We start from the raw sequence: 19645 nt of genomic DNA on the forward strand, positions 1-19645 counted from the left end.
GGGGGAAAACATTCAGAAACACTGACCTGGAAGCAAACACTCACATCTCTGCTCATGCAAGTAATTAAGCCAAAAATGTACAAAAAATATACATACATAATTTACTAAACAGAGTTTAGTACATAAGGGCTGATTATGTTTTCTTAAATCATTTTGTCTACGGACTTAGCAGGAATTACTTGGAGATATGTTTTAGAAAATATAGAGGAAAATTTCAGCTTTATATATAACAAAGAGACGGTGTAATAAAGGGTTTTATCTAGACTTTCTCCAGCCTACACTTTATGTTCCTGCCATTGATAGAAATTTAAATATTGTTCATCTATTTCTGTACTTATTTTGTCTCGTTTTTTTTCAGTATTGTATGTTTTTTTTTCTGTTTTAATTTTTGTGAGGAAAGGTTAAAATGACCACAATATATAATATAATAAACTGCCTGGCCAAAAAAAAAGTCGCCACCAAAAAATGGTCACACTCTCTAATATTTTGTTGGACCGCCTTTAGCTTTGATTACAGCCCGCATTCACTGTGGCATTGTTTCAATAAGCTTCTGCAGTGTCACAAGATTTATTTCCATCCAGTGTTGCATTAATCTTTCACCAAGATCTTGTATTGATGATGGGAGAGTCTGACCACTGCACAAAGCCTTCTCCAGCACATCCCAAAGATTCTCAATGGGGTTAAGGTCTGGACTCTGTGGTGGCCAATCCATGTGTGAAAAAGATGTCTCATGCTCCCTGAACCACTCTTTCACAATGTGAGCCCGATGAATCCTGGTATTGTCATCTTGGAATATGCCCGTTCCATTTGGGAAGACAAAATCCATTGATGGAATAACCTGGTCATTCAGTATATTCAGGTAGTCAGCTGACCTCATTCTTTGGGCACACAATGTGCTGAACCTAGACCTGACCAACTGCAGCAACCCCAGATCATAGCACTGCCCCCACAGGCTTGTACAGTAGGCACTAGGCATGATGGGTGCATCACTTCACCTGCCTCTCTTCTTACCCTGATGCACCCATCACTCTGGAACAGGGTAAATCTGGACTCATCAGACCACATGACTCTCTTCCATTCCTCCAGAGTCCAATCTTTCTGCTCCCTAGCAAAGTGAAGCCTTTTTTTCTGGTTAGCCTTACTGATTAGAGGTTTTCTTACGGCTACACAGCTGTTCAATCCCAACCCCTTGAGTTCCCTTCGCATTGTGTGTGTGGAAATGCTTTTGCGTTCACAATTAAACATACTCCTGAGTTCTGCTGTTGTTTTTCTTCGATTTGATTTGACCAAACCTTTAAGTAATCGCCGATCACGATCATTCAGGATTTTTTTCCGACCACATTTCTTCCTGGAAGACGATGGTTCCCCACCATCCTTCCAGTTTTTAATGATGCGTTGGACTGTTCTTAACCCAATTCTAGTAGTTTCTGGAATCTCCTTACATGTTTTCTCTGCTTGATGCATGCCAATGATTTGACCCTTCTTAAACAGACTAACGTCTTTTCCACGACCACAGGATGTGTCTTTTGCCATGGTTGTTTAAGAAATGAGGAGTTACTCATTGCATCACCTGGGGTTAAATAACTTGTTGTCAGCTGAAAGATAATCGCCTATGCAGTACTTATCCAATAGGAGGCTTGTACCTATTTGCTTAGTTAAATCCAGGAGGCGACTTTTTTTTTGGCCAGGCAGTGTATAATATAATATGTAAACCAATAACAATATATGTTGCGATATATACCTGATAAACTGCTAAAAACCTGATTTCTATTGTCACAGGTGGGTCATGTCCTTAAGTAATTTTTAGGGATTTTTTTCTAAGTTTAAAACATTATTTTGTTGATATTCTATTTTGAGATATTAATGCGTAAATATAAAATGCTGGCTGCCATTAGGCTAATTGTTAGAAACCGTTAGCATGTTGGCTGAAGAGGTTTTGCAGTTTCAAGGTTATTTTCCCCTTATTTCAGGCCAGCGGGCAGCTACACGTTATCTTACATTATACATTTAGTCAAGTACTGGTCCATTGTACATATAAAAAATTAATATATATTTGCTTTAGTATTGTATGTTAAGTTAAATTTATGTTGATTAATGTGTCATTTTGTACATAATTCTTATCTGATTAATCATTAAAATAATAAATTACTGAAATAATCAATACAAATAGTTTACTCCTATTACAGCAGGTGGAAAGCCCTGAGAACTCATTGAAAACTGTATGCAGCTGTGATGGTATTAGGACTGCAGCTAACGATTATATCAGTAATTTATTATTCCATCGATTATTATTTTGATTTTAATTAATTGGATGAGAAAAATTGGCACATTCTGCTGATTTTTTGTCTAATAAGGCTTTTTTATATACAATATTAGAAATACATAAAAAAATGCAAATAAACAAAAATGTAATTCCTTTTTAAAATAAGAAAATAAACATTTTATTGTGTAAAATGTAATAACAGCATTTCTTTAATGTTCGCTTGATCATTTGTAGCAAAGGATTGTTTTGGTTAAATTGTGGCTTACTTATTGTTGAGTGTGTTGTTTCTTCAGCAAAACTCCTTTTTTGTGTCGGTGTACTTCATTTTATGATTAATTGATTATCAGATTAGTTAACGATTATTTCAATAATTGATTCGTCACGATTAATCTGATTAATCGTTTCCTGGATGGTAGAAATATGAAGTTTAGCTAACATGTTCCAGAACTTGAGTGTTTGGATCAATGTTCCTGATGCTCCTTACAGATGGACCTCTGGGTCTGTAGAAGCTATTTACTTTCCACCTGGACCAGGTCTGGTTCTGTTTTGGTCCGTTTTCATTCAATGTTCTGCTAAGCTAAGAGCAATCCACTACTCAGATTAGTCATTTTAAAAATCACTTTTATGACCAACTCAATTAAATTTCCATGTTCATGTCTGTGTGACCGGGTTCTTCTCATGTGTCTTTGTATTCTGTTGCGGTTCTGACCTGGACCCAGTCGGCTCCTTCAGGTTAAACAAACTCTGCAGGAGTTTTCCTTCCTCCAGCTCCTCCTCCCTCATCAGCTGCAGAACCAACAGAGTCGCCACCAGCCTCCGGATGCCTGCGTTGGCCTTCGCACCTGTAACATAAACATCCACACGGTTCAGTTACAACACTGGAGTAAAACAAAAGTAGACTGAGATTTAAAACCACCAAGTTTATTTTAATCTTTCTCTAGAACAGTGGTTCCCAAAGATTTTCTTCTGGGCCCCCTTATGGATTACAATAAAATCCCCTCGCCCCCCAAAAAGAAAAAAAAAGAATCAACTGGACACACACATCGTTCAACCAGACATAAACCTCTAAGCATATTTTGTTTTCAAACTCCACTGAAGTTTATTTCACACTTCAGGTTGCAACAAAACAAACTACAAACCATCTTTACAGTGAAACACTTTTGCGTAACTGTTTTTTCTTTTCATTCATCCATACCGCTTCTCGCGCCCCCCCTGCAATGGCACAGTGCCCCCCTAGGGGGCACGCCCCACACTTTGAGAACCACTGCTCTAAAAGATAAATAGTAAAAAAAATTAGATCAATGAACATCTTAACGCTAACAGCTCTTCCACACAGAGCTTAATGTGAACGCTCACCCAGAGAATGAATGCCTTTGTTCTTCAGGAACACGTTAGCAAACGCATCCACGTTGACATTGACCAGTTTTCCCAGCTCAACAGTTAACTCCCAGTATCCGTCCTGCAGCACACAGAAGATTAACACAAGTTACAACTCAGAAAGGTTGAAGCTAAATATTTTTGCTCAATAAAATAAAAAAACCCGTAATCATTTGTTTCTGCATCCATGACATTTAGAGAGAAAAGTGCAGTTGTGACAAAAGCAGGACATATCTCATTAACATACATAATAAACAATCTTATACAAAGTATTGAGGCTTATGGGACACCACAGGTAATGTTGAAGCATATTGAGACTGATCAATTCAGATCAATTCACTGCAGATCTTACAGCATGTTTTACGTTTGCTTGGAACGTTTGAAGAAACTTACATTCTTTAAAATAACAAAGACCTCTATAATAATAACATTGTTTGGACCTCATAGCAACAACTGCCTGACTCCAGTAATGTAGAGTTAGATACGAGTCCATCTGTCCAACAGCTAAATATTAGTCCAAACAGTAGCAAATTGTAACGCTTGTTACATTTTCTTACGGTGCAGTTTGCTTTCGCTCTGCACTATCATACGATCAAAACTAATAGAAAAACCTGTTCCCCTCTTCGTCTGTGGTGGTGCTGCACCAAGAACCGCTGAAGGAAATGACACAAAAACTTCTGAAAAAGAAGCTGAGTGCATCTTCCTTCTTCAGACAATGTAAATAAAAATGGAGTAGAGTCAGATTTTAGCAGTTGTAGGATTTCTCTTCTGTCATTGATAAAAGACCACGAGTCATTTCTCCTACTAGCTCCAGACACGCATTTGTTTTGGTCGTATTTACCCCGAATGCCCTGCACTATCGTCCGCTTCCTGCTTTTGGAGCGGTCTCTGGTTCGCGTGGCGTTCGCATTCAAACCACACCAGAAGTCACTTCAACCGAACTGAGACAGAAGTTTGTAGATGGACCAGAGTTCAGGTTTTTGGTTCGCATCAGAGTTTGATTATTCACACTTACACAAACAAACAGGACTTTCTAGACAAACATACTGGAATTGAGCAGAAGTTTTTGTTACTTAATAAAATAAAATATAGATGGAGATCTTTTTATATGTATGATTCATGATACAAGTTTCTTCTCTGAGCTTTGGACCAATTTAAACAACGGAGTAAAACATCTTACCGCCTGCTGCAGTTGGAAGATCTTAATCCACTTCAGCTTCTGCTCTTCTGGGTCTGGAGCCCTGCACCAACATCACACAGCACAAAAGACTCAATTCCAGGTAATAAGATGGAAAAATATCAGCTCAGTGCTTATAAAGATAGAATGGTTTGTGTGTTCAAGAACTCACTCAAAGGATGGATGATGTGGCTGTATATCATATGCTTGACAAACCAGACCATCCATTAGATTTGAACTTAATGCACAGAAGGGCCTGTGAAGAAGACTAGGGGGAGGTAGTGGAGCTTCACTGGCCACTGGAGGTGGAGGAGGAGCTCCAAAGACCCATGGAGGTGGAGGAGGAGCTCCACTGGGTCCTGGAGGTGGGTGAGGAACTCCAATGGCCCCTTGAAGTGGAGGAGGAGCTCCAAAGACCCATGGAGGTGGAGGAGGAGCTCCATTTTGCACTGCAACTGGAGGAGGAGGAGCTCCACTGGGTCCTGGAGGTGGAGGAGCCCCTTTGCGCATTGCAGGTGGAGGTGGACGACCTCCTCTAGTTACTTGAAGGGGAGGTAGTGAAGCTTCACTAAATACTTGAAGAGGTAGTGGTGGAGCTACTCTGCGGTCCAGTTGGATGGAGCCCACTTCAGAGAGAGGTGTTGGAGCGCCATTGCGCACTCGACTTAAATCTCTAAGAAAACTAAGACGATGGGGAGGTTTTGGATCAGATTCTGGAACCTGATACAACATTGTGCGTCCTCCATTGCCTTGGAATGCTGAGAGTTCCTCTTCTTGGTTTGCAAAACATTCAGATTCTAAACGTGTCAAAGGAGCTTCGCCTGCAGAATCAGGTGTGGCTTTCTGCTGTACAGCACTACGTTCTGTAAGTGACACCCTGGAAAAAATGGAGCCTGTACTTGGAGATCCAGATAATGAGAGAGGTTTCCCAAATAATGCTGGACTTATATTGGCAAGAGAGCTTGTTTTGGACCAATTCCCTGATAATGGCTGAACTGATGATGGAAATAGCGAAGATGATTTCAAAGAAGCTGTTGATGTAGACCCAAACAAAAATGATGAGCCTCCAGTACCAGCAAGTGGGAGTCCAAAACCACCATATGTGGTTCCTAAACCAGTAGATGAGGGGGCAGAACCAGCAGGTGAGGTTCCAAAACAACCAAATAAGCCTCCGGTACCAGCAAGTGGGGGTCCAAAACCAGTAGATGAGGGGGCAGAACCAGCAGGTGGGGCTCCAGAAAAAGAAGTTGGGGCTGCAGAACCAGCAGGTGGGGCTCCAGAACAACCAAATAAGCCTCCGGTACCAGCAAGTGGGGGTCCAAAACCAGTAGATGAGGGGGCAGAACCAGCAGGTGAGGCTCCAAAAAAAGCAGGTGGGGGTGCAGAACCAGCGAATAACTGTCCTTGCGGTAGTGGTGTGGCAGAAAAAAGGGCATATCCACTCCTGGAGGACCCGGGAGCAACAGACATACCCATCTGCAGCAGAGAAATTCAGACACAAGAACCTTAAACATAAATATCTTAAATAACTCTGATTGCTGGATGCCATTTCTTCAGTTTAAGTTAAATATTTATGTGGACCATAAACAGAAACTAAAAATCTGTGCAGGACATTGCCTGGATGGACAATTTTATTCATTACTTGGTGCTTATTTTGCTTAAAGGCGACCTTTTATGCTCTCCTGAACAGGTTAAGACAGGACTATGGGTGATACAAATCATCTTCATTACATTTTTTGCACAAAATCATTCTTAGATAATGAGATATGAATCTGGTCAGTTCTGTCCATTTTGAGCTCCTTTCAGAATGAGCTGTCATTATCCCCACTTCATAATAACACAACTATAGACTTTTTTTTATCCTAATAGTATCTCCCTTTACACGAGTCAGACTGATCTAAACATTAGGAAATATTTATGTAAACAGGCCTGGTTTTGGTTCTGACATTAATAATACATTCAACTAATGAGAAAGGTGAATTAAAATGCTCCAGAAAAAATTGCAAGTTCATACCACTGCCTATAAGCAGCTTAAAGTTTCAATATAGGTACTTTATAGGTACTGGTTTTTTTAAGTATTACCATTAAATAAGACCCATCTGAAACATTGATTGTTCTCCAAAGTGAAAGTTATATCAGTTAAAAACATCTGAGCCATTTGATACAAATACTAGATTCGTGTGTGAAGGTTTGTGCTTCTACCTCAGTCTCTTCAGATCTCTGTAAAAGAAACACAAGCGGAAAGGTATAATCTGCACCTGATCACTTATTGCTTAAAGTTTATTAGTTGTACTTCATATTAAAATGCCAGGACTCCTCCCCTCTCTCCTCTACAGAGAAGGAGCTCCTTCTCTGTGGAGGAGAGAGGAAAGGAGTCATGATTGCCAAAGTTCATTTAACAGCCAACAAACTGTCAAGAAGAAGCTAAATACAACAGTGGGAATAAGGATTCACAATCGTTACAGTATTTAACAAACACCAATCCCATCTGACGTCAATCTCTATTATCTCTATTATTCACTAAGGACAGTGAAGCTAGAAGCTAGCTTCTCTGGATCGCTAAAGCACCACACCTAGTTTATGCAAACAGGCCTGGTTTTGAACCTCATTGTGAAGATGCATTTAACTAACGGGAAAGATGAAATAAAAGATCCCATAAAAATATTCTAAGGGGCTTAAAAACCTGGTTAGAGGTAGTTTAAAGTTTCCCCACAAGTACTGGTTCTTCAGTATAACCTCCCACTCAGACCCAGCTGTAACATTGACAATATTGTAAAGTGAAAGCTAACCTATAGTTAGCCTGTAAGTGCCCTGTCTGTAGGTAGTTAAGAACGCAAGCACGGCATGTGTATGCTTCTAGTTTAAATATCTTTCACAGAGGTATTCTGAGAGTATGTCACAAATGAACTCCAGATAAAGTGTAAACATCTGTTGGTTTGCTCTATGTGCCCTTCAAGAGACTGAGAAATAACAGCCTAAAGTAACAAACTGTAAAGAAGTAGCTAAAATAACAACGGTGATGGAAGCTCCTTGTTACCTCATGATGAACAGGCAGGACAATATCATCATACATCATCTGTAACAGAAACATAACATTCAAGTTCAGGAGCTGCATTTCCATTTTCCATAAAAATACACAGGTTGGAATTACAATAAAAAAATTGCTTAATGTCAGTTTCCTTGATTTCATGTGTCTTTCCAAATCAAGTCCAATTGACTGAATTTAAGTTGATTATGTAAGTTTTAAAGAGTAACTGCTGTAACATTTGGGAGTCATAGTATCAGTATAACTGTACTGGTAACCTTTTGTGCTTGTCCATGAAATCTTTTTTGGCAGTTATGAGTTATAATTTTATTCATTTTTATTTCTGGGATTGAAGCTCCCTTCTCTGTGGAGGAGAGAGGAAAGGAGTCATGACTGTCACAGTTCATTTAACATCCATCAATCCCATCTGATGTCAAGGCTCCATTGGTTTGACTGTCCTTAGACCTGCATTAACTTAATCGCTGAAGCTAAAGCATCAAACCTGTTTAGATAACCTAGTTATCCCACAGAGGAAATGCATCCAACTAGTTGGAAAGATGAAGTAAAAGTCCCAGAAAAACTGTAAGGGGTCATAGTTGAAGACTTTACAGAGACTCCATGAGTACTGGTGTTTGTTAAGCATTATCACTAAATAAGACCCAGATGTAAAGTGAAAGTCATATCAATAAAAACATTAGAACCAGATACTAGATCTGTGTGTGAAGGTTCTTACATCAACATCAATCTCTTCAGATGACTGTAAAAGAAACAAGCAGAAAGCAGGAAAGTGAATTAGAAAGGAATGATCTACACTTGATCACTTATGTTGCATTAATTGAAATCACTGTTCAAGTAAAATACTAAGGATACATTCCTTCTGGCTGTAACTCTTCCTTAACTTTAATAGAAAAAATAATCAATACCTAGCTGCCACTTAGAGAAAATACATAATAATGACACCATAAAAACCCTGTAAGGACAGTTATAGGAACCAGTATAACTGTACTGGTACGCTTTTGTGCTTCTCCATAAAATCTTTGAATCATCTGTAAATATCCTGTAGTGAAAACATCAATAAAAACATCAGAGCCAGAAACTAGATCTGTGTGTGAAGGTTCTTACATCGTCCTCGCTCTCTTCAGGTGTCTGTAAAAAAAAAAACAAGTAGAAAGCAGAGACAGAAAGTGAGTTAAAATACTAAATGATATGATCAGCACCTGGCTTATTTAGCTGAAGTCATCTGGAGAAAATACATTATAATGACACCATAAAAATCCTGTAAGGACAGTTATAGGAACCAGCGTAACTGTACTGGTACCCTTCTGTGCTTCTCCATAAAATCTTTTTTGGCGGTTATAAGTTATAATTTTATTAATTTTCACTTCTGGGATTGGAGCTCCCTTCTCTGTGGAGGAGAGAGGAAAGGAGTCATGATTGTCATAGTTCATTTAACATCCATCAATCCCATCTGATGTCAAGGCTCCATTGGTTTGACTGTCCTTAGACCTGCATTAACTGGATCGTTGAAGCTAAAGCATCAAACCTGTTTAGATAACCTAGTTATCCCACAGATAAAATGCATACGACAAATGGGAAAGATGAAGTAAAAGTCCCAGAAAAACTGTAAGGGGTCAAAGTTGAAGCCTTTTAGATACTCCATGAGTACTGGTTTTTGTTGAGCATTATCACTAAATAAGACCCAGATGAAACTCTGACCATGCTGTAAAGTGAAAGCCATATTAAATAAAAAGTCATATCAATAAATGTGTGTGAAGGTTTGTACTTCTACCTGGGGGATCTCACGTCTCTGTAAAAGAAACACAAGCAGAAAGTGAGTTAATTTCACCTGATCAGTGCTGATCAGGTTTTATTAGTTGAAGTGTTTGTTTATCTAAAATGCCAAAAATAAATAAATAATCAATACCTAGCTGCCACTTAGAGAAAATACATAATAATGACACCATAAAAACCCTGTAAAGACAGTTATAGGTACCAGTATAACTGTACTGGTACCCTTCTGTGCTTCTCCATAAAATCTTTGAATCATCTGTAAATATCCTGTAGTGAAAACATCAATAAAAACATCAGAACCAGATACTAGATCTGTGTGTGAAGGTTCTTACACGGCGCAAGCTAAAATCAGATTTCTGTAAAAGAAACAAGCAGAAAGCAAGAAAATGAATTAGAAAGGAATGATCTACACTTGATCACTTATGTTGTTTAAAGTTTTATTAATTGAAATCACTGTTCAAGTAAAATACCAAACATTACAATCCCTTTCTGCCAGATGTAAATCTGTCTTAAAATTTGTTTTAAAAAAATGCGGTAACATTTGCTGTATGATCTTGATTTAGCAGCTTGTCTCTGAAAAACGGGCAGCAATAAAGAAGAGAGAAACGGTGAAGCTGTGATCAGCTTCTGTCTGAGCTGCAGTTTGTGCAAAAGTGAAAGACCAAATTACATAACATTAGTTTGGTGTAATGTGAAATACATTTTTCATTTAGATTTAAAAATAAAAAAGTTCAGGTGTGGGAATTTGTTTACATTTTTTGTCTCCATTATCTGAATCCAGAATGTTGCAGATTAAAAAAAATAAAGTGCCACAATGTAATTATATTCATATGTATGCCAAAATAATCAGCTGATCTGAGTGTTTATCATTATGTTTGGGTCAGAAAGGAATTTCTATGAAACCAAATGAAATATCTGGGACTATTTGAGCCCATCAGAACCAGAACCTCGAGGTGAACATCAGTGGAGAGTTGATCACAGCTGCTGCGCTCACGACTCGTCCACAATAACGAGGAGCAGAGCCAAACCGCACATTAACAGGTTAGAGCGCGACTTCCAAGTGGAAAACACCTAGAGTTACTTCAAGACCCAAGTAAATTAGACTCAGCTGACCAGAAAAAACTACAAGGGTCACATACTGGAAACCTGCCTATGGCTAGCTTAACGTTTCCCAATAGGTACTGGTTCTTGTCAAGCATTACCACCAAAAATGACCCAGATGAAACTCTGACCATTCTGTAAAGTGAAAGCCATATTAAATAAAATGTCATATATAAATGTATGTGAAGGTTTGTACTTCTACCTGGAGTTCCCTAGATCTCTGTAAAAGAAACACAAACAGAAAGCAGGGACAGAAAGTGAGTTAAAAGAGTAAATGGTATGATCAGCACCTGATCACTTATATTGACTAATAAAACCTGATTAGTGCTGATCAGGTTAAATTAGTTTAAGTCTTTATTTATCTAAAATGCCAAAAATAAATAAATAATCAGGAGAGAAAGGAAAAGGAGTCATGATAGCAACAGTTCATTCAACATCCATCAATCCCATCTGATGTCAAGGCTCCATTGGTTTGACTGTCCTTAGACCTGCATTAACTTAATCGCCGATGTTACAGTTATCTAAGCAGGCCTGGTTTTGGACCCCACAGAGGAAATGCATCCAACTAGTTGGAAAGGTGAAGTAAAAATCCCAGAAAAAACTGTAAGGGGTCATAATTGAAGCCTTTTAGATACTCCATGAGTACTGGTTCTTGTTAAGCATTATCACTAAATAAGACCCAGATGTAAAGTGAAAGTCATATCAATAAAAACATTAGAACCAGATACTAGATCTGTGTGTGAAGGTTCTTACATCAACATCAATCTCTTCAGATGACTGTAAAAGAAACAAGCAGAAAGCAGGAAAGTGAATTAGAAAGGAATGATCTACACTTGATCACTTATGTTGTTTAAAGTTTTATTAATTGAAATCACTGTTCAAGTAAAATACCAAACATTACAATCCCTTTCTGCCAGATGTAAATCTGTCTTAAAATTTGTTTTAAAAAAATGCGGTAACATTTGCTGTATGATCTTGATTTAGCAGCTTGTCTCTGAAAAACGGGCAGCAATAAAGAAGAGAGAAACGGTGAAGCTGTGATCAGCTTCTGTCTGAGCTGCAGTTTGTGCAAAAGTGAAAGACCAAATTACATAACATTAGTTTGGTGTAATGTGAAATACATTTTTCATTTAGATTTAAAAATAAAAACGTTCAGGTGTGGGAATTTGTTTACATTTTTTGACTCCATTATCTGAATCCAGAATGTTGCAGATTAAAAAAAAAATAAAGTGCCACAATGTAATTATATTCATATGTATGTAATACCTAGCTGCTACTTAGAGAAAATACATAATAATGACACCATAAAAACCCTGTAAGGACAGTTATAGGTACCAGCGTAACTGTACTGGTACGCTTTAGTGCTTCTCCATGTAATCTTTTTTGAAGGTTATAAGTTATAATTTTATTAATTTTCATTTCTGGGATTGGAGCTCCCTTCTCTGTGGAGGAGAGAGGAAAGGAGTCATGATAGCAACAGTTCATTTAACATCCATCAATCCCATCTGATGTCAAGGCTCCATTGGTTTGACTGTCCTTAGACCTGCATTAACTTAATCGCTGAAGCTAAAGCATCAAACCTGTTTAGATAACCTAGTTGTCCCACAGAGGAAATGCAACCAACTAGTTGGAAAGATGAAGTAAAAATCCCGGAAAAAAATTGTAAGGGGTCATAATTGAAGCCTTTATAGATACTGCATGAGTACTGGTGTTTATTAAGCATTATCACTAAATAAGACCCAGATGAAACTCTGACCATGCTGTACAGTGAAAGCCATATTAAATAAAATGTCATATATAAATGTATGTGAAGGTTTGTACTTTTACCTTGAGTTTCCTAGATCTCTGTAAAAGAAACACAAACAGAAAGCAGGGACAGAAAGTGAGTTAAAAAAGTAAATAGTATGATCAGCACCTGATCACTTATATTGATTAATAAAACCTGATCAGTGCTGATCAGGTTTTATTAGTTGAAGTGTTTGTTTATCTAAAATGCCAAAAATAAATAAATAATCAATACCTAGCTGCCACTTAGAGAAAATACATAATAATGACACCATAAAAACCCTGTAAAGACAGTTATAGGTACCAGTATAACTGTACTGGTACGCTTTAGTGCTTCTCTATAAAATCTTTGAATCATCTGTAAATATCCTGTAGTGAAAACATCAATAAAAACATCAGAACCAGATACTAGATCTGTGTGTGAAGGTTCTTACACGGCGCAAGCTAAAATCAGATTTCTGTAAAAGAAACAAGCAGAAAGCAAGAAAATGAATTAGAAAGGAATGATCTACACTTGATCACTTATGTTGTTTAAAGTTTTATTAATTGAAATCACTGTTCAAGTAAAATACCAAACATTACAATCCCTTTCTGCCAGATGTAAATCTGTCTTAAAATTTGTTTTAAAAAAATGCGGTAACATTTGCTGTATGATCTTGATTTAGCAGCTTGTCTCTGAAAAACGGGCAGCAATAAAGAAGAGAGAAACGGTGAAGCTGTGATCAGCTTCTGTCTGAGCTGCAGTTTGTGCAAAAGTGAAAGACCAAATTACATAACATTAGTTTGGTGTAATGTGAAATACATTTTTCATTTAGATTTAAAAATAAAAAAGTTCAGGTGTGGGAATTTGTTTACATTTTTTGTCTCCATTATCTGAATCCAGAATGTTGCAGATTAAAAAAAAATAAAGTGCCACAATGTAATTATATTCATATGTATGCCAAAATAATCAGCTGATCTGAGTGTTTATCATTATGTTTGGGTCAGAAAGGAATTTCTATGAAACCAAATGAAATATCTGGGACTATTTGAGCCCATCAGAACCAGAACCTCGAGGTGAACATCAGTGGAGAGTTGATCACAGCTGCTGCGCTCACGACTCGTCCACAATAACGAGGAGCAGAGCCAAACCGCACATTAACAGGTTAGAGCGCGACTTCCAAGTGGAAAACACCTAGAGTTACTTCAAGACCCAAGTAAATTAGACTCAGCTGACCAGAAAAAACTACAAGGGTCACATACTGGAAACCTGCCTATGGCTAGCTTAACGTTTCCCAATAGGTACTGGTTCTTGTCAAGCATTACCACCAAAAATGACCCAGATGAAACTCTGACCATTCTGTAAAGTGAAAGCCATATTAAATAAAATGTCATATATAAATGTATGTGAAGGTTTGTACTTCTACCTGGAGTTCCCTAGATCTCTGTAAAAGAAACACAAACAGAAAGCAGGGACAGAAAGTGAGTTAAAAGAGTAAATGGTATGATCAGCACCTGATCACTTATATTGACTAATAAAACCTGATTAGTGCTGATCAGGTTAAATTAGTTTAAGTCTTTATTTATCTAAAATGCCAAAAATAAATAAATAATGAGGAGAGATTAAATGGAGCCATGATTACAACAGTTCATTTAACATCCATCAATCCCATCTGATGTCAAGGCTCCATTGGTTTGACTGTCCTTAGACCTGCATTAACTTAATCGCCGAAGCTAAAGCATCAAACCTGTTTAGATAACCTAGTTATCCCACAGAGGAAATGCATCCAACTAATGGGAAAGGTGAAGTAAAAGTCCCAGAAAAACTGTAAGGGGTCATAGTTGAAGACTTTACAGAGACTCCATGAGTACTGGTGTTTGTTAAGCATTATCACTAAATAAGACCCAGATGTAAAGTGAAAGTCATATCAATAAAAACATCAGAGCCAGAAACTAGATCTCTGTGTGAAGGTTCTTACATCGTCATTTAACTCTTCAGATGCCTGTAAAGAAACAAGCAGAAAGCAAAGTGAATTAGAAAGGAATGATCTACACTTGATCACTTATGTTTTTAAAGTTTTATTAATTGAAATCACTGTTCAAGTAAAATACTAAGGATACATTCCTTCTGGCTGTAACTCTTCCTTAACTTTAATAGAATAAATAATCAATACCTAGCTGCCACTTAGAGAAAATACATAATAATGACACCATAAAAACCCTGTAAGGACAGTTATAGGTACCAGTATAACTGTACTGGTACGCTTTTGTGCCTCTCCATAAAATCTTTGAATCATCTGTAAATATCCAGCAGCCAGCCTACAATTACTTGTCATTTACACAAAGGTGATTCTAGATGCAAGTAATATGTATGTACTTGTCTAGTTTCCAATATTTTCACATCGGTACCCTGAGAGTACGTCACAAGTGAACCACAGATAGTGTGTAAACAACAAACTGTTGGTTTGCTGCATGTGCCCTGAAAGGAGTTGAGAAATACGGATCTAAAGTAGCAAACTGTAAAGACGCAGCTAAAAAAAACAAGCGGTGAAAACTACTTGTTACCTTAGGAGTTAATCTGTTGTACAAAACTTCACCATAGTCCCTCTGTAAAAGAGAAACATAATCAAGTTGCAGTATTTTTATCCATCATTCCTTCAATGTGAAAAACAGATAAACCAGAAAGATCCAAAGATAGAGAAATGTTGCAGGCAGAAATGTTTCTGTATCTTTTCCAGAGTTGTGTCTCAAGACAATCCTGTCTCTGAGGTCAGCAGACGGTTCCCTGGATTTCATGGTTGGTTTTTGACATTAAATAGACAAACGTCTTTATAATTAAAGTCCAATCAGCTGAAATTAGATTGTTAATGTAAGTTTTAAAGAGTAACTGTTGTGACTATTGGCAGTTATGAGTTATAATAATTTTATTAATTTTTATTTCTGGGATTGGAGCTCCCTTCTCTGTGGAGGAGAGAGGAAATGAGCCATGATTACCACAGTTCATTTAACATCCATCAATCCCATCTGATGTCAAGGCTCCATTGGTTTGACTGTCCTTAGACCTGCATTAACTGGATCGCCGATGTTACAGTTATCTAAGCAGGCCTGGTTTTGGACCCCACAGAGGAAATGTATCCAACTAGTTGGAAAGATGAAGTAAAAGTCCCAGAAAAAACTGTAAGGGGTCATAGATACTCCATGAGTACTGGTTCTTGTTAAGTATCACCATTAAATAAAACCCAGATGTAAAGTGAAAGTCATATAAATAGAAACATCAGAGCCAGAAACTAGATCTGTGTGAAGGTTCTTACATCGCACAAGCTCAAATCAGGTGCCTGTAAGAGAAACAAGCAGAAAGCAGGAAAGTGAATTAGAAAGGAATGATTTATACTTGTTCACTTATGTTGCTTAAAGTTTTATTAATTGAAATCACTGTTCAAGTAAAATACCAAACATTACAATCCATTTCTCCCAGGTGTAAATCTGTCTTCAAATTTGTTTTAAAAAAATGCCCTTTTGTGCTTCTCCATAAAATCTCTGAATCATCTGTAAATATCCTGTAGTCAGCCTACAATTACCTGTCTGTCATATCCATAAAAGACCAAATTACATAACAATAGTTTGGTGTAATGTGAATCTCATTTTTCATTTAGATTTAAAAATAAAACAAAGTTGGGGCGTGCCGTGGTGGCGTAGCAGTTAGCGCGACCCGTATTTGGAGGCCTTGAGTCCTCGACGCGGCCGTCGCGGGTTCGACTCCCGGACCCGACAACATTTGCCGCATGTCTTCCCCTCTCTCCTTCCCCGTTTCCTGTCAGCCCACTGTCATATAAGGTACACTAGAGCCCACAAAAGACCCCCTGGAGGGGTAAAAAAATAAAAAAATAAATAAAACAAAGTTTAGGCGTGAGTAACTGTTTACACTTTTTGACATTTTTCTTAGATTTGTATTCCTTGGATCGCTAATTCTAAAGCACCAAACCTATTTATGTTAACAGGCCTGATTTTGGATCCCACAGAGAAAATGCAGTCAACTAACGAGAAAAGTTAAGTGAAATATTCCAGAAAAAACCGTAAGGGTCACATAGGCAAAATCTGCCAATTAGCGATTCTTATGCATCTCTGGAAAACATTAAGAGATCACTGCAAAATGATCAGTTAGCTTGATTTTACTTTTTATAGGTATATGTTTAAGTAAAATGAACATTGTTCTTTTATTCTATGAACTACTGACAACATGTCTCCGAAATTCAAAGCAAAAGTTTAGTATTTATTTGCAGAAAATGGTCAAAATAAGAAAAAAATGCAAAGAAAACATGTTCATATACATTTAGAAACAACAATACTGATGTTTTTACTCAGGAAGAGTTCAGAAATCAATATTTGGTGGAATAACTGGGAGGTTTTCAATGGGGTTCAGTGAAATGGTCTCATTTTTTCCAGAGCTGTAGGTACCCGATAACTACTGGTTCTTGTTAGGTATTAAAACATCGATCAAACTGTAAAGTGAAACTCATATCATTTAAAAACATCTTAGCCATATGATACAAATACTATTTTTGTGTGTAAAGGGTCTTACATAGAGGTCGTCATATATCTGTAAAAGAAACAAAGTGAAAGCAGAAAAGTGAATTAGAATGGCATGATCTGCGCTTGATCACTTATGTTATTTTTTAAAGTTTATTAGCTAAAATTACTGTAATGTAAAATGAAAAACATTAAGATATATTTCTTCTAGCTGTAACTCTCAACATTTTTTGGGAAAATGTGTCATAAATAAGGGCCTAAAGTAACAAATTGCAAAGGAGTAGCTAAAAAAACGTTGGTGGTGGAAACTCTTTGTTACCTCAACAGTGGAGCAAAGTTCTGCAGACAGCATCTGTAACAGAAACATAACAATCAAGTTCCAGTCATTTTTATCCATCATTTTGTTGATTTAAATAAAATATGAGGTAAACCAGAAAAAGTCAAAGGTGCTGATAATGTTGCAAAGAGATTAAGAACTCCATAACACCAGTTTTAAAGTCCCTCCACTGGCTCCTTGTAGCTCAAATAATAGACTTTAAAATGCTGTTGTTAGTTTATAAATCACTGAACGGCTTAGCACCACAACACATTAAAAATCTGCTTTTATTGTATCAAACTTCCAGACCTCTCAGGTCTTCCGGTTCTGGTCTGTTCTGCATCCCCAGAACCAGAACCAAACGAGGAGAAGCAGCTTTCAGCATCTATGCACCACAAATTTGGAACAAACTTCCATCCATCCATCCATCCATCTTCTTCCGCTTATCCGAGGTCGGGTCGCGGGGGTAGCAGCTTCAGAAGGGAGGCCCAGACTTCCCTCTCCCCAGCCACTTCTTCCAGCTCCTCCGGGGGAATCCCGAGGCGTTCCCAGGCCAGCCGAGAGACATAGTCCCTCCAGCGTGTCCTGGGTCTTCCCCGGGGCCTCCTCCCGGTGGGACGTGCCCGGAACACCTCACCAGGGAGGCGTCCAGGAGGCATCCTGACCAGATGCCCAAGCCACCTCAACTGGCTCCTCTCGATGTGAAGGAGCAGCGGCTCTACTCTGAGTCCCTCCCGGATGACTGAGCTTCTCACCCTATCTCTAAGGGAGAGCCCAGCCACCCTACGGAGAAAACCCATTTCGGCCGCTTGTATCCGCGATCTCGTTCTTTCGGTCATGACCCAAAGCTCATGACCATAGATGAGGGTGGGAACGTAGATCGACCGGTAAATCGAGAGCTTCGCTTTTTGGCTCAGCTCTCTCTTCACCACGACGGACCGGTACAGCGCCCGCTTGACAGCAGACGCTGCGCCAATCCGCCTGTCAATCTCCCGCTCCCTTCTTCCCCCATTCGTGAACAAGATCCCGAGATACTTAAACTCCTCCACTTGGGGCAGGACACCCCCCCTGACCCGGAGAAGGCACTCTACCCTTTTCCGGCTCAAGACCATGGCCTCGGATTTGGAGGCACTGATCCCCATCCCGGCCGCTTCACACTCGGCTGCGAACCGCTCCAGTGAGAGCTGCAGATCACGATCCGATGAAACCAAAAGGACCACATCGTCTGCGAAAAGCAGAGATGAGATCCTAAGGCCACCAAATCGGATCCCCTCAACACCTTGGCTGCGCCTAGAAATTCTGTCCATGAAAGTGATGAACAGAATCGGTGACAAAGGGCAGCCCTGGCGGAGTCCAACTCTCACCGGAAACGAGCCCGACTTACTGCCGGCAATGCGGACCAGACTCTGACACCGGTCATACAGGGACCTGACAGCCCGTATCAAAGGGCCCGGTACCCCATACTCCCGGAGAACCCCCCACAGGGCTCCCCGAGGGACACGGTCGAACGCCTTCTCCAAGTCCACAAAACACATGTAGACTGGTTGGGCGAACTCCCATGCACCCTCCAGGACCCTGCTGAGGGTGTAGAGCTGGTCCAGTGTTCCACGACCAGGACGAAAACCACACTGCTCTTCCTGAATCTGAGGTTCGACTATCCGACGGACCCTCCTCTCCAGGACCCCTGAATAGACCTTGCCAGGGAGGCTTAAGAGTGTGACCCCTCTATAATTGGAGCACACCCTCCGGTCCCCCTTTTTGAACAGGGGAACCACCACCCCAGTCTGCCAATCCAGGGGAACTGTCCCCGATGTCCATGCGATATTGCAGAGTCGCGTCCAGAAAACTGTAAAACAGCTGAAACACTGACTTCTTTTAAATCTCAACTAAAAATCCACCTGTTTAGGATTGTATTTGAAATGTAATCAATTACAAATTTATTGATGGAACTTGACTTAATGCTTTGTTTTGATTATTGATTCTATGTTGCATTGTGTTTCTGTGTTTGTAATGATGTCAAGCACTTTGAAATGCCTTGCTGCTGAAATGTGCTATACAAATAAAATTTGATTGATTGATAAATATCCTGTAGTGAAAACATCGATAAAAAAACATCAGAGTCAGATACTAGATCTGTGTGTGAAGGTTCTTACATTGCACTCCCACAGTTCAGATGCCTGTAAAAGAAACAAGCAGAAAGCAGGAAAGCGAATTAGAAAGGAATGATCTACACTTGATCACTTATGTTGCTTAAAGTTTTATTAATTGAAATCACTGTTCAAGTAAAATACCAAACATTACAAT

The 19645-nt window shown here is 38.8% G+C and overlaps 1 protein-coding gene and 1 long non-coding RNA gene across 3 annotated transcripts in view; one reads left to right on the plus strand and one right to left on the minus strand.

Moving 5' to 3' along the window:
• Positions 1-19645, minus strand: part of parp4 (poly (ADP-ribose) polymerase family, member 4) — a 39803-nt gene that overhangs the window by 1285 nt on the left and 18873 nt on the right. The window contains exons 35-52 of one of the 2 annotated variants that reach the window (XM_028022153.1): positions 19495-19518; positions 17345-17377; positions 17078-17095; positions 15810-15833; positions 15064-15105; positions 14478-14501; positions 13926-13943; positions 12954-12977; positions 12562-12579; positions 11488-11511; positions 7855-7893; positions 7020-7037; positions 6040-6293; positions 5279-5976; positions 4990-5245; positions 4821-4881; positions 3620-3722; positions 2973-3105 (exon numbers count right to left, since the gene is read on the minus strand). In XM_028022153.1, the coding sequence (XP_027877954.1) occupies positions 2973-3105; positions 3620-3722; positions 4821-4881; positions 4990-5245; positions 5279-5976; positions 6040-6293; positions 7020-7037; positions 7855-7893; positions 11488-11511; positions 12562-12579; positions 12954-12977; positions 13926-13943; positions 14478-14501; positions 15064-15105; positions 15810-15833; positions 17078-17095; positions 17345-17377; positions 19495-19518 (1811 nt within the window). Of the gene's footprint in view, positions 1-2972; positions 3106-3619; positions 3723-4820; positions 4882-4989; positions 5977-6039; positions 6294-7019; positions 7038-7854; positions 7894-11487; positions 11512-12561; positions 12580-12953; positions 12978-13925; positions 13944-14477; positions 14502-15063; positions 15106-15809; positions 15834-17077; positions 17096-17344; positions 17378-19494; positions 19519-19645 lie in introns of both variants that reach the window. The other variant, XM_028022154.1, reaches the window with a different exon arrangement.
• Positions 6199-9663, plus strand: LOC114147644 (uncharacterized). The gene is made up of 2 exons (XR_003596093.1): positions 6199-6865; positions 9494-9663. It is a non-coding gene; the product is annotated as an uncharacterized LOC114147644 (long non-coding RNA).

The sequence above is a fragment of the Xiphophorus couchianus genome, chromosome 7 (assembly GCF_001444195.1).
Source record: "Xiphophorus couchianus chromosome 7, X_couchianus-1.0, whole genome shotgun sequence".
Taxonomy (NCBI): Eukaryota; Metazoa; Chordata; class Actinopteri; order Cyprinodontiformes; family Poeciliidae; genus Xiphophorus; species Xiphophorus couchianus.